Genomic DNA, 14472 nt, shown 5'->3' on the forward strand with positions numbered 1-14472 from the left:
GTTAATTAAGTCACTACAATACACACAATAAGCTTTGCCTGCTACGTCAAAGCTTATTGTCCAAGAGCTTCTGTAACTTCGTCGAACTTGGAACCAATTTTAACCTTTACAGTGACTTTTCTGTCAAGCCAGTCCAATCGGAATTTATTCTTGACATTTGAGTCAATTTCTAGGATTAAAGACTCCTGATCTTTCGTCAAAAATTTCATAATTCCGCTCAAAACGATCCCAGAACAATGAATTTGCGAGACGAACAGGCCGCCATGAATCAGGTAAAACAATATGTTACATGCAATTTGATTGGTCCAATCGCTTGTAGTTAACCAATCGCTGGGCCGTTTATAATCGAGCTAAGACTTCCGCAACAAATAATGCCTTCAGTGATCTGATTAGTTGAAGCTTTCATACACGTCCAATCGCAGGGCTGTTTACAAACGGAAAACGGAGAGACTGTTCGGGAGAGCTCGTGAAAACTCGACGATAAGGTACCTGACCGCCCCTAAAATTTTCTCAACGGATTTAGACGATTCACAAAAATGATCAATTTAAGAAATAAAACGGCGGATTTCCGCGGATCCGCGGAAAATTGCCATGTATGTGCATTACATCCTGGTGTTCTCCTCCTTGGTTAATGCAATAAATGAGTTAAGGTGAGATACACCAAGTTGAGAGCGATGGAATAAAGAGAAGATCATAACAATATTAACATGGAATTACTTACACTTACCTGCCAAATGGCTTGGAGGCAGGAAACCACTGGGGTGGGCAGCAGGACCATATGGAGAGGGAGCAGGGTGGCCTGAGCCTATCGAAGCAGAGGGGACATTAAGATTATTCACTTCCAATCACACAGTTGCAAGCTCTGTAATTAGCTTAGGTTGGGGTAGTGGTCCACAATTTGTGGATTTTTCACCTCACGGTCCATAAAATACGGTATGTGTCTTATTATTATTCCTCCACTTATTTTGGTGCTGAGGGACCCCACTGACCTGAAGAGGAGAAGAGGGGTCGTGCCAGGTCATGAGGATATGGGAACCCCGGGAAGACACCTGGGACTGGGGGTCGGCTGAACAGATCCAGCTTCCCATTCATGTCTAGTTTGTGGGGGTCCAGCTGCATTTGCTATGTTTGAGCAAGGCACAAACAGGGGGAAGAAAAATTAGGTTGCTAGGCAACAGTGCCTAACAATGAGCCGGTTGAGGTGGGTAAACAAACAAATAATTCAGCATCTCCAATTCTGAAATATTATAACTAATGTATGTAGATTTCACCAGACGTACAGGGTCTGAATGGTGCCACGTGATTTCAGTGGCATCCCTAATTTGCTACTTCTATTCAACATTGTAATGGTTAATGACAATGTCTCTTCAGAGCATAAAAGCACCTGTTTTTGATTTGAATATTCAAGAACATGATTGCAGACCTCTACTGGATGTGGTATGCTTCTGTTCGGGATGTGGACATCTAGTTTTGGTGACAGTAAAAACTGTTTCCATCTCACGCACCTTCATTTTCTGCTGGTGGTGGTAGATCTGCCACGCGATCTGGACATGCACTGCACACCACTTGCCAGGTTTCTACAAATTTAGAGAGAAACTGATGTTAGCCAGCTGGCTTTTATAGCTAAAGCTAAAACCGGATGCCGGTATTGAGATTTCTGGCCAAACTACAAACTGGTAAGTCATCCTGGTTTCCAACCAGGCACCGAGTAACAAAATGTAACCCTAACTTTAACACAGAGAGACCCCAATGCTAACCTTGAATGCAGCAGCTTGTATTTTCTTTGTCAGTGACTATTGTGGAATGTTTGACTTTGTGGCCTGGCCAGGGAAATGAAACCTTATAAAGGAGAGAAACAAAGCTGCAACTTACTCGAACATTTGTCCTGAATGGGTCCGTAATCTGAATGGAGAGAAACAGACAATACTTGTCATCTATCCTCCAAAGCTTTATGAAGTGGGAAAACACAGTGCTGTTTTGAAAAGCTAATGGCATTCATGTTAGTTTCTCATGGATAAATGTCCAGTGCCACTCTCGCACTAAATGCAAAGACATTTCACAAGCACACGTGTGTCACATCTACTTCAATATTTCTGTCTTTCCATCATCCATTTTCTATACAGCTTAACCTCAACGTTATTATCCGTCACTCAATAGCTGTGGGTGAGCTGGAGCCTTTCCCAGCTGACTTTGGCGAGTGGCGTAGTATTCCTTGGACTGGTTGCCAGCCAATAACAGTGCACGTACAGAAAAACTGACATCCACACACACATTCACACTTAATGAATATCTAGAGCCGTAAATCAACCGAAGTCAAAAGTATGTGCAATGTGGGAAGAAGCCAGGGAACCAGGTGAAAACTCGCGCAACCACGGAATAGAATATCGTGACGCTCAGAGCTCACTCATATTTTGTCTTTAAGTTTGTCATGTTTGCAACAAATACATGACTGGAGCATAGGTGGATGGCTTGATGCTCACCCGTGGATCTTTCTGAAGGAGTGTGTGAGGTACTGCTCCAGGACGTGCTGCTACATCGATGGGATTGGATGCCTGCGGAGAATGAAAGCGATCACACATTAGCTGACAAAGCTAACTGAAAAAGCACAGGAATAGGAATAACAGTCGAAGTTACAGCATCATGTTGACTGTATGTACTGTAAGTACTATGTATTGTCTTTAAAACGTACAATTCACATGTGTAGATTTGCACAGATGCAAGTGGAAGACGATTCCCCTCATCATTTTGACGGTGCTCAGTGTGACTTTTAACTTTGTAATCCTTAGCTACCGATGTGTCAAAGCTGAAGATGGTTCCTACAACTGTTGCTGACCCACAGCAGGCTAACCCATCTCAGATCTCTCTGATCTTCTTGTTATGTCATCAGAGTGCCTGGATCAGCCATATTAATCCATCCTTAAATCACGGCTGGGAAATTCCTGCAGGTTGACGCAAGTCATCGGCTTTCACCAACAGACACACATCCAAACACACATAAGTCCCTCACCCCCAAGCTCCTCTCCCAGAATGCCTCTCGGAGGATTTCCACATCTAAGAGTGTTCCGTGAACCATCTGGAGGGGCCTTTGACAAAAGGGCCTCTTCATGACAGAACCCACCGGGAATAAGGCCAGTGGATTTAGGCCAGCTTTGATTGGTGCCTACACCAGGTCAGAGCCTTTGGGCATCTGCCAGACACAACCACACCCTCCTCCCACATCTTCTTATCCTTCCCATCCTCATTGCCATCACCCCTGCAGCCTTTGGAGGCTTGTCTCACCCAGACAGACAGATGTTATCTAATGCTCTCAGCTGTTGCCTGTCATGGTTTCGTTCAGTACTCAGCTCAGGCTGCCGCATGCTCAGACAATGCTGTTTTGCAATGAAAACAGCCAATAAATGACATGTGTGTTGAATGTAGAACATAGCATTAGGGACAACATCTCTTAAATTACAATATGGGGTAAACGTTTTGCCAAATTGTTGGGAGAGAATGAAAACCTATAGATCATCACCTTTTTTCATCAGATTTCTTTTGAAGGTACATGGTGTGTTATGCTCGCATATTTAAAAATATATGAAACTAAAAGGAGCGTGTGTGTGTGTGTGTGTGTGTGTGTGTGTGTGTGTGTGAAAATTATTGTTTTTTGTTTGTTTGTTTGTTTGTTTTTTCAGCTCATGCATGAGATTTGGGCAAAGGGGCTGACCTTGGGTTGGAAGGCTCCTTGCAGTGAGCTGAAGGGTCCTGAGTGTGGGAGCAGTGGGGGCATACCCGGCATGGTAGGAGGGTAGGAGGGGAAGAACTGAGGAGAAAGGGGATGGAGAAAACCAAATGATCCGGGGGCAACATTCAAATAGGTCAACTATTGACCTTTTCAAATGCAAATGAGGGGTTTAAATTACAATGACTTACATTAGAATGATGTCTGATGAACGGATTGTCCAGTTTGGGGGTATATTTGTCAAACTGGAAGAGAAAAAGCAGAAAAATAGAACATTGGATTAGAATTGATCAACTTCACAAACTCAGTCCATCATATATCATGTTCATCATAACTTCTTATAATTCGGGGAAGAAAACAAGACATATGATCACCATCTGCAAAAGAGCGATAAGCACAATTTGATCCAGACTATTAAGCCCTCAAGTGAAGCAGCTGGCTTTCAACGGTCATGGGTTTATTTCGATTGCATTGTCAGATAAGGCAGGACACTTATTAACAAGAGCACAAATTATCCAACTGTGCATGCAAGGTCTCGGTATGAGGGTGGCAGTGGTTGGGCGGGATTGGGCGCGGTCATCATGGGAATTATATCATTATTCAACAAACCAGTTGGTCCTATTCAATGGAGAATTTATGTGAAACTAACAGTTTTTACTGTAGTTTATCAAACGAGGCCCCAGAGCTATATTTGTCAAAAACCCAGACTTGACTTAAAACCCTGACCGTGATTTAAGCAATCGTACAAAAAAGGAAAAAAAAAACCCAAATGAAAGGCCATAAGGAGCCTTTTGTGTGACCAGCCCGTCCATAAGTTTTTTTAATGTCAGTGGAGCAGACGACGTTAGCAATGCTTAGGCGCTGATTCAAGACAGATCAGCATGTAACTGATACACAGAAAAAAAAATATCTATAAATGCTTAATTGATGTGGTGAAAGCTTTAGAGCAGGAGAGCTATAGTCTAGCCGAATAACCACATTAGTAATTTGCCATTTAACAACGGTGTCCTTCGAATGAAAATGTTTTGATCATGCTCTCGACACACAAGGAACTCATCATGAAGCTGAAGAGGGAAGAAGAGAGTGAAAACGTTGTCCCACACATGAATAGTGGCATTGTGCGTCTGTTCTCGAGCCAATACAGGCTTGAAATTTTTAAAACACACTAATTACATGTGACAGTAACTTATTCCCCTCCACAAACACACAAACCATTTGCAGGTGCTTTTTGCGAGTGTTTTTATAAACTCTCCTGGCGGGTACTGACATATTTTAGTTGACATAAAAGTGAGTGGGTAGTAGGGACTTATATTGCTGTGTGTGCTGCGACGCGGGTGGTTAAGCTGTTGGCTAAGCTCCTTGTGAGGACGCAAGCTTTGGACTTGGAGGCCCTCTGGTGCAGCAGGGACATTCACATCTGCGCAAAACAGCGGCAGTGCTCGTTCAAGGATTCTAATGGGCCCAAATCAAAGACAGCCGGCCTACTGAGAGGCAACCTCGAGCCAGCTTTCGCGCTCATTAAATGCCTCCTCTGCATTGCTGAAGGCCCGGCCAGCTTAATTCTAACACTGAAAGCGGAAAGCCTTGTCTCTTTACAGCCTTGTAAAAGGAAAAAAAATCATTCCAGGGAATATATGATGCCTGTCAGTTTGATTCTAAACAGCTTATCGTTCATCGATATTCCTTGCTCACATAGGGGGAGTGGGTTGGGGGGGTCGACAGAGTGGGTCAATGCTGCCACCTGCTTGAGGGCACTGAACAATAAACAAATATCGATGCTGTGTAATTTCATTAATTACTGCCATTAGCCAAGGAATGTAACAGCTAAAATTAGACAAGAGCCAAGGGGAGGAGTGGAGAGAGGACAGGAGAGAGATATTGTGATAAACCACCTGACAACACAGCAACAACAACTACATCATTAATCCCGCGGCTCCCAGCATGCATCCAAAGAGAAGAATCACTGTTGGGAAAATGGTGGGGTGAGGAAACACATTAAGGAGAAACACAGTTTGAAGAAAAAAAAAAAAAAGTGAAGCAGTCGATGCATAGTGGCCTGTGAGCACTTAAAGTGGGCTGCGAATGACCACCAAGCTCTTACTCAGCGGTCAAGAGATGATAAATGACATCATTATACCGTACTTGAGCCAGAAGAGGAAATTGTGATTTTTGCCCGAATTGCTGCATGTAAGAAATGAATAGTCATAAACCTTTCTTCTCAGTACTAGTCTGGGAAATACAGATTGATCCTCCCTCATAAACTGCCATGCAAAACTTAATGGCAGTCTGTTAGCAGCAGCAGCACGACCGCGGGATCAAAATAGTATCGAAAATGTCTTTCATCTGCAATGACGGCATTCTACAAACTGCGCCGTCTGGGTTGTGTCTCTCAGTCACCTATTTGCTCTGAACACTCATACGCTGTCTGATGCCAATGACAATTTCCTCATCATTTCAAAACAGAATCTTTTAAACACGATACAAAAGCCTACCTTAAGGTGATTCCCCTGCACAATATATATCAGAGGACTGACATTTCATGTAAAACTTGGTCAGGGGGGTCATAGTCGGCACACCCAACACAATCTCTTTGAAACGTGATGCAGTGTAAATAACATTATGAAAATGAACAGAGGCAAGGTTGAGTGTGTGAATCAAATCGGGGGAAGCAGAAGCCAGTGGATTTTAACAACTATTCATGGATCCTGGAGGTGTGCGCCGAGCAGGTATCATAGACCTAAACTGATAAAGAGTGATTATTTTCCTGAAGGGAGGGATTCCTACAGCAACGGGACACGTTGGGTCAATTACGGGGTGAATAAACAGCGGGAGTTGATTGAGAAGGGGACTGGGATGGTGGCGAGGGAAGTGACTAGAATTTCAAAGTTGATTTAATTTATTATGATTATTTTTTTTTACTTATCCTCACATTTCTGGCTTGGTTACGCACCATGGGAGGTGCGGTGGGCGGGGTGAGGATGGCGGCCGGGGGCAGACTGGCGGGGAAGGGCGTGAAGGTGTGCTGGTGGGTGTGTTGGTGCTGGTGCATGTGCTGATGTTGGTGAAACTCGGCCCTCAGGAGCGACACGGGGGCCAGCGGCGAGGCAGATGGCCCCCGGCCCCGCTCTGAACTCTGAACCAGGAATCGGTTGTTCAGCTCCTGCCGCAGTAGATCATGCTCTGCAAGAAAGGAGAGCGAGGAAAACCCAAAAAAATAAAAAAAATAATAAATGAAAAAAATAAATAAATAAAGAGAATGCAAAGAAAAAAGGGGGCAAGGAGAGGGGGATAGATGGAAACACAAGAAGAAAAAAAAAAGGCACGGGCGCCCAGTCAGTCTTCACAACAAGGGTAGAAGAGAAAGAAAATAGTCACCTGGCATTCTCTGTTTCTCCAGCTCATGCTGTGAGGATTTTCTACGTGGGGACTCATTGGTGGTGGTAACAGAGTTGCCTGTGACAATGTGCCAATCAGAATCCCCGAATGAGGCTGGCAATACATGATAGGTTGGTTGAATGATATCAACAGGCTGGTATCTAAAGACAGGAGAGAACCAAGAGTCATCCCAGCAGAAAACACACACACGCGCACTTGCCGGTGAACAGAAAGCACGGTGAGGCAGATTTTGGGGACAAGCATCGTCGCTGGAGACGACGGTCTGTGTCCTTGTTTTGCAGCACAAAATGGCTGGTTGTGGTAATACTTTAATTAGCATCTCAGGAAATAATTACAGCCAGCCGTTACTGGCAAAAATGAAGTATTGCCTCTGCATTGATGCAGTGCAGCGTTTTCAAAACAATCGCCTATTCAAGCACTACTTTTCTCCAGCTTTGATGATTGTCCAGTTCCGGTGACAATTCGGCACCCTACGTAAAATGCACTTTTGCTAAGCCGAGTGTACATTTGAAGTTTATGATACACGATAGAAGAAGAACACTTTGATGACATTTGACGCTGTTTGTCCACCAAATTACATTGGCTCATTTATATTTACAAGTTTTTTTTACGTATTTTTCCATCTGCATCAAGTGGTAGGCTACTTTCCTACTTCTCACTTGTTTATGAGCACGACAGCTCCATAAAATATATTCAAAGTAGTAAATTCAAGAATGAGACGAGCCATGAAATCAACGCATCCCTTCATCGCCACTGTGTGATACATGACAGTGGAATCTGCTTTGTTTTCTCTTCCCGATTGTAATCGTCACAGCAACTGTAACAGCTCTCACGCTTCTGGAAAGACTTCAGATGATGTCGGAGTAGGTCTGTGGGACTGTGTGTCCATTCATCCATAAGGGCATTTGGAGATGCCGAATGAGAGGGAAGCGCTCACGATGTTTGTTCGAGCTCATCTCAAAGGTGTCGGATGAGTTTGAGGTACGGCTGGCTTCTCAGGTTCTTCCACTATATCCACTCATCCAATCATGAATTTGTGAACATGTCTTTGTGCACAGGGGCACAGTTACACTGGGGCAGAAAAGAGCCAGAAATGACGACTACAATGCTGAGATCATATACTGCGAACAAAATGTCCAGATCAATTGAAGAATTTCGAGCCCAAGGCAACTCGGGGGACAGGGCCAACGCCAGATGGTTTTACTCTATTTCACATTACTTTGGTTCATAAGGAACTAAGCCTGTGTTTTTATTTTATTTTATTTTTAAATGTATTATAATTGCTTTGGATTATGGTTTTTTTTTTTGTACTTAATTTGCAGCTCACCTCTAACTAATCGAAGTCATGGATATACACAGCATACAGGTAGTCGTCGATTTACACAACTCATGACATTAACATTGTTCGACTTGACTCCAGTGCTGATAGCACCTGTGTTTATGCTTAAAGGAGAAGGAATTATTCTAACATCTGTAGTTATATTAACTAAAAAGAAAACATTCACAGGTAATCCACAAAATGGGAAAAAATGCATCATTGGATGGACTAAATCAACAACTACCTGTGCTGAAAGCAGCCATGCTCAAACAAACAAACAAACAAAAACAATCCAATTTAAATATGCAGAATTTTCAGTTACGCTTTTGTCCTTATGGTAAACGTACTTTTATCGTTGTCCGCCATGCAACCATTGATGGAAAATTGCAATCATAATCTAGAAATACATTGGCAGATTTTTATTTTTATTTTTATAAATGTTTACAAGGACTCAAAGCCCAGACAGGTAAAAGGCAATTAAGCAATTTGGATTGGAATTAATTACTGCAACTAGTAACATAACCACCAATAATCTGAGCACGGCTGTCAGTATTTGATGTAGCTTGGTTACGTTGAGATCAAATTAAAGTCCCGAAAGTAAACAGTGTTTTTGTCTGCTGTGATTTGTTTGCAATATTACCTGGGTAGGGGGTACCCGCAGGGTGACCAGGCACCACTAAACTGTTGGTAGGTAAGGTTGGTGGTGGAGGCAGTGTTGCTGGGGTTGCGAACATGGCCGAATGGCGATGTGCCGGGCTCCGTAGGGAGGAATATTGCGAGGTAGAGAGGTTGGCTATGGACAAAGGCAAGGTGGGGGCTGAGGAAGGCAGCCCACTGAGTGGGTGGTGTTGAGATGGAGTGAGGTGATGTTTGGGCAGAACAGGACTGCTCTGGTGGCTGAAGATAAAGGCGACAGAACAAAAGATTAACATTTAAATGACCGATTAGATGTCTTGAACATTACATAAAAATCATGCATGAAGCATGATGCACTTCAAAGGAAATCAATTACATTTCCAGGCAAATAATAATAACAAGTTGACAAGAACGGTAATGCAATAAGGCCTTTGCCGAGGCGGGGGAAGACTGCGCAGACATTTTAAAGGAGGAAATGGCTCAATGAAAAACAGTAAATCTTGCATGGTAGGCGGAAAATCAATTTTGCTGTGAAAAAAGTCAATGCTGGGTAGTGCATGAGATTTTACAGTATCTCGTCACTACACTGGAGCAAAAGAGTTTGGAAAGCGCTCTGGTTTATTGCATTGCTCATATCGATTACAAGGACAAGGAGAGAAATTGTGACTGCAATGCACAGAAAGCATCCCGGAGTAAGTCCAGATAGCTTTTTAGTGACCGAGTGTTGTTTTATATTGAGGGTAAAAACAAAAACAAAAAACATGAACATAACTGTTGGCGTTGTTGAGTGATAAGTAACAACACAAGAGTCTCTTGTCTTTCACACAGCTCTGTAACCTATTTGCACCTCATTAACACCTACCTGATGTCGTGGAGGTTGTACTGCAGCGGGTGGTGTACTTGATGTCTTATGATTGGCCGGGGGTGGGGCTGTGGCACCCCCACAGGGATGCAGGAATCCTGCTGTGAGTGTGGGTGAGGAGGGTAGAAATGGGGCGGTGCCCTCAGCAGGGATGGGGAAGGGACAGGGGGTGGGCCTTGTGGCTCCCGCTTGACACTGAGAGGAGATGGGCTCAGGAGGCGAGATTGAGGAGGTTCTGGGGGTGCGGCGGCTGCAGCAGGGGCCGGCGAGCCCGTTGGCGCTGAGGCCGGAGTAGGGCTGGGCAGCGGGGGTGCAAATGGCACCTCAATGTTGTTCTGTTCCCGGTTGCGCTGAAGACCGGACACTTTGGTTGAGCAACAACTTTTTGACTCAAGACTCTCATTCGCTGACACACCTGAGGAAAGACACACAGCCACTGTGAGAATAAAGCTGATCAATCAAAGGTATATAAAGGTAATATAATCCTGATGGGCAAAAGTATTGCGGTAGATGATGGCCTGAAGAGGTTTGTGAAAATCAGAGGACATTTATGTTGTGCAGTGAAGGCTAACTCAGATCGTTGCTGGACAAAAAGGGCCTTTCCTAATTTGTCCCAAAAAGTTGGAGGCATCATCCATTTATCAATTTTTATACTCCAAATCCTTATGAGGATTATGGGGGTGCTGGAGTCCATCCTGACTCTGGGCAAGAGGCGGAGTGCACGATGGACTGGCCCAACCATTCACCCTCATAGTGACACGTAAGGACACTTTAATAGAGTCTTCAACTCATGTAATGCCGAAACGTAAAAATACATTTGCAAAAACCTAATCATTTAGTGCCAAAACATAGCAATACGTTTTGGGTGTTTTTTTTTGTTTTGTTTTTTTTTTTAATATTAATGAAGGGCATCGTGCACCTGCTCAGTTAGTATCGAGGCTGTGGGAATGAGTCTGGTATGAAATATCACCACTAGATGGCAGGAGTGGTTTGATCAGGTCTTGGTCGCACACCATGTGAGTGTGTGGGGTGCGGTGCAGCAATCCTGATGTGCAGAAGCAGTGTGGTGTTTAGAATACGTAAGACCAAATACCGGCAGCTCACGCTAAAACAGAACCCCCCCACCCCTACCCCCACAAAAAAAGCAAAGCTGATGGCCTCCCATTGTCATCCTTGATGAACACAGGCACACAAACACACGCACAAAGGCGCACACACGCACACACACACACACACACACACACACACACACACACACACACACACACACACACACACACACAGAGTTCAACAAGAAGAGGGTTCAAAACTTTCTTTTGGTAGGTTCCATGCTTATATAGCTAGAGAACTACATTTCCTGTAGGCCTTCAAAAATAATGGTCAAAAATGGCTGCACCGGCTCTCCCAAAAAATGTCGGGCATTGAATGAGATAATTACCCCAAGAAGCACATTTTGGTGATGTGGACTCTATGAAAACCCACACAAGCACGGGGGAAACTAATAGGACATGCGTTTCAGTACTTTTGCTCATTTAATCTACAGTCAACAGTGCCGGTCATCTCAGATTCCAAACTGTATCCTAGTTTGGCTCAGTCACATTTCATGCTGAAAAAAGTCCACAGGTGCACAAAAGAGGATTGTTTGACACTTGGTGAATGCAGAGAACTACAGCAATGATGAGCAAAACATCACTAATTTTGCTGATGGCCCAATGTCTCCTTCCCCACATTCCTCATGACTTCCCTCCTCTTTGGTTCTGTCAAGTGTTTAATCAGGTCATTTTCATGCTTGACTATAATCAGATGATCCAATTTCTCCTTGCGACCCAGTCAGTATGAATAAATCATAGGTAATTAAAGTTAAATGTCGGTCCCTATTCAGGGCTTTGCTGAGCACACAATCTGGCATAAAATAATTATGTTTCAATTGTGATGCGAAGAGACATTGTGGCCCGTAATCTTGGCCTCACTGTTGATGTCCCTTCCTGTGCACCCTACATGATCTTCCAGAAGATTTTGGAAATGGCATCAAGGCACTCTGAGAACTGCTCCAATGTGTCTTCTCTTCTCAGCATTGGCCCTTTTAACAATCAGTGAGCTTTTGCAATCAGTGAATTGTCTTTCTTAAATTGCTACAATTTAGCGCGGTAATTATCCACAGTTCAAGCATAGGAAAGATCACAAAATGCCATGTCTGTACACCTTTCACTTCGGTATCATTACTAAGCTCTTATGAATCATAATGAAATGCATTTGTCAGTCTTATCCACAAAAAAAAAAAAAAACAAAGTATGAAGCAAGTTTGACCCTGAACCCAAATAGGAATTTGTTTTAATCACATGAACTTGACATTCAGAGAAAAAAACACAGTAAGGCATACGTAGGATGAGTAAGAGGAAGAATTCAATTAAAAATACTGCAAACGCACCGTCAGTGAGTACAAACCAAGTCTGAGCTTGACATGTAGCCTACTACATGTACATGAATGTCCTGTTCTTATTAATAGCCTGGTTAATCTTTCAAGAATCTTAAAACCTACAAAGAGAATTACAAAGGCAGTGCAGTGCCTTATTATTATTATTTATTTTGTTCTGCTCCTTACTGTGGACAGTAATGGAGAACTAGGATTGATCTAAACATAAATTCCTCAATCCAGGCTTACATTTATCCACACCTTTAATTGGGCATAGGGTTTGAAATAAAATTAAGCTCTAAATTAAATAAATAAATAAATAAAATAAAGAATCGTATGTACAAAAATACATTATATGGCACATAACTGGCATAAAAAGCAAATGTCAGTCAAAATGTCTTCATTGGGATGTTGCCATGGCAATGTGTTCCTCCAGACGCAATGCACGGCAAGCAATGGAAAAACAAGTCTCACCAGAAAATAAGAAAGCCATCTCTAATACTAATGTTGTGAAGCCACGGTGAGAGCTGGAATACCCTGATGGTGATGATAATGGTGTCTAACAGAGGCAAGGAGGTATCAACACCGAACAACATAACCCTCATTAAAATCACTCTGCAAGTGAAGACACTCACAGACAGGCAGGCACATAATGGAGTACATACAAAAAAATGGGGTTGCAGTTGGAACATTATGCCCGTAAAGAATGCCTTTCCAGATCTACACATGCAAACACCTTTAAATGCTGTGTAAATGTGAAGAGACCAAAGACACGGGGTTCATTGCAATGTTTTGTTTTCAGGAAAAAAAAAAAAAAGATGGATAAAATGATGTGTTGTCCTGAGAGAAGTGAGGAGTACCATATTTTCCACACTAAAAGGCGCACTGGATTATGAGGCACACCTTCAATGAATGGCCTATTTTGTAATTTTTTTCATATATTGGACTTACCGCATTATTAGACGCAATCTACAATGCATCCACTGGATGGAGCTACGCTCAAGGAAATGCCAACAGAACGCTACACTACACTACACCCTGATTTATATAGCTGCGATCAGATGTCAGTAAAACCTATTTAATTAATAAAGCAGCGACACAATTCACTTAACCAACAGCAAGTTATAACATTGACTCGTTAACGTTGAACTCTCTTGCCGCTGCTCTATTGCCGTGTTCCACTGCGAAACCGATCGCCTTAAGTTTGAACTCTGCGTTGTAAGCACGTCTCTAGCAAGGACCCATTTTGGGGTTATTATTATTATTATTATTATTATTATTATCATTATTATAGACATATTACCGTGATGACCATACACATGGTGCATCGGATTTTAATGCGCGCTGTGAGCTTTTAAGAAAATGGAAGGCTTTTAGGTGCGCCTTTTAGTGCGGAAAATACGGTAATGGCTTTTTAAGCCATTACTTTTCCCATTTGTACAGCTACAGTGAATATGGTACATAAAGTGAAATAGTAAGCTACATGAGGACTGTAAATAGCAGCCAGCATTTACAATATGGACAACAGGAGTAGATCTCTAAAATCTTCCAATCTCAGGAGAATTTTGGAACACAGTAATTGTTACATATTCTGATTAACTCCTCACTGCTAAACCAACTGTCAAGTCGTGCTCATAGCATTTCATTTCAGTGCCAAATTTAGCATTGTTCTGGACATAAAATGCACTTTCCCTGTGATCACATTCTGAGTAAAAAAACAAGCACATTGCAGTTGTACGATTCAAATGGCGAATGAATATATGTTTGAAGCCTTTTTCTGTAAACCTGAGCAGCTGGTAGGAGTGCGTACCACAGGTCCCTCTCCGCCACAGTCACCCGAACCCCTTCTGTGAGTTGGGTTCGCGCACTGAGGGGAGAAGCAAAAGTCCCTTGGGGGAAGTCGCAAGCCTGCTCACCAGATGACATCTCATCCCATTATTGATCTTTTTCATAGTTTTTGTCAAGGCTGTGCGCTTGGGAATTGGGTCTTTGCATGTGCACGTGCCCTTTTTTTTTTTGTAAGGGTATAGCATATGGAGATGCACGGGTGGGAAGATTAGGGGGACAAACTAAAGAAGCACACGGACAACAGGCCATTGAGCTTCCTTAGAAATGACTAATGTGTC

The 14472-nt window shown here is 43.0% G+C and overlaps 1 protein-coding gene across 12 annotated transcripts in view; it reads right to left on the reverse strand.

Moving 5' to 3' along the window:
- Window positions 1-14472, reverse strand: part of fbrsl1 (fibrosin-like 1) — a 302213-nt gene that overhangs the window by 6814 nt on the left and 280927 nt on the right. For 6 of the 12 annotated variants that reach the window (XM_019885189.1, XM_019885188.1, XM_019885187.1 and 3 more), the window contains 10 exons: window positions 9934-10348; window positions 9076-9332; window positions 6651-6901; window positions 3913-3966; window positions 3707-3802; window positions 2481-2552; window positions 1873-1902; window positions 1506-1577; window positions 990-1122; window positions 722-805 (listed from right to left, as the gene is read on the reverse strand). In XM_019885189.1, the coding sequence (XP_019740748.1) occupies window positions 722-805; window positions 990-1122; window positions 1506-1577; window positions 1873-1902; window positions 2481-2552; window positions 3707-3802; window positions 3913-3966; window positions 6651-6901; window positions 9076-9332; window positions 9934-10348 (1464 nt within the window). Of the gene's footprint in view, window positions 1-721; window positions 806-989; window positions 1123-1505; window positions 1578-1872; window positions 1903-2480; window positions 2553-3706; window positions 3803-3912; window positions 3967-6650; window positions 6902-7096; window positions 7258-9075; window positions 9333-9933; window positions 10349-14472 lie in introns of all 12 variants that reach the window. The other 6 variants (XM_019885193.1, XM_019885182.1, XM_019885184.1 and 3 more) reach the window with 5 other exon arrangements.

Source organism: Hippocampus comes, unplaced genomic scaffold (assembly GCF_001891065.2).
Source record: "Hippocampus comes isolate QL1 unplaced genomic scaffold, H_comes_QL1_v1.1 scaffold45, whole genome shotgun sequence".
Classification (NCBI taxonomy): domain Eukaryota; kingdom Metazoa; phylum Chordata; class Actinopteri; order Syngnathiformes; family Syngnathidae; genus Hippocampus; species Hippocampus comes.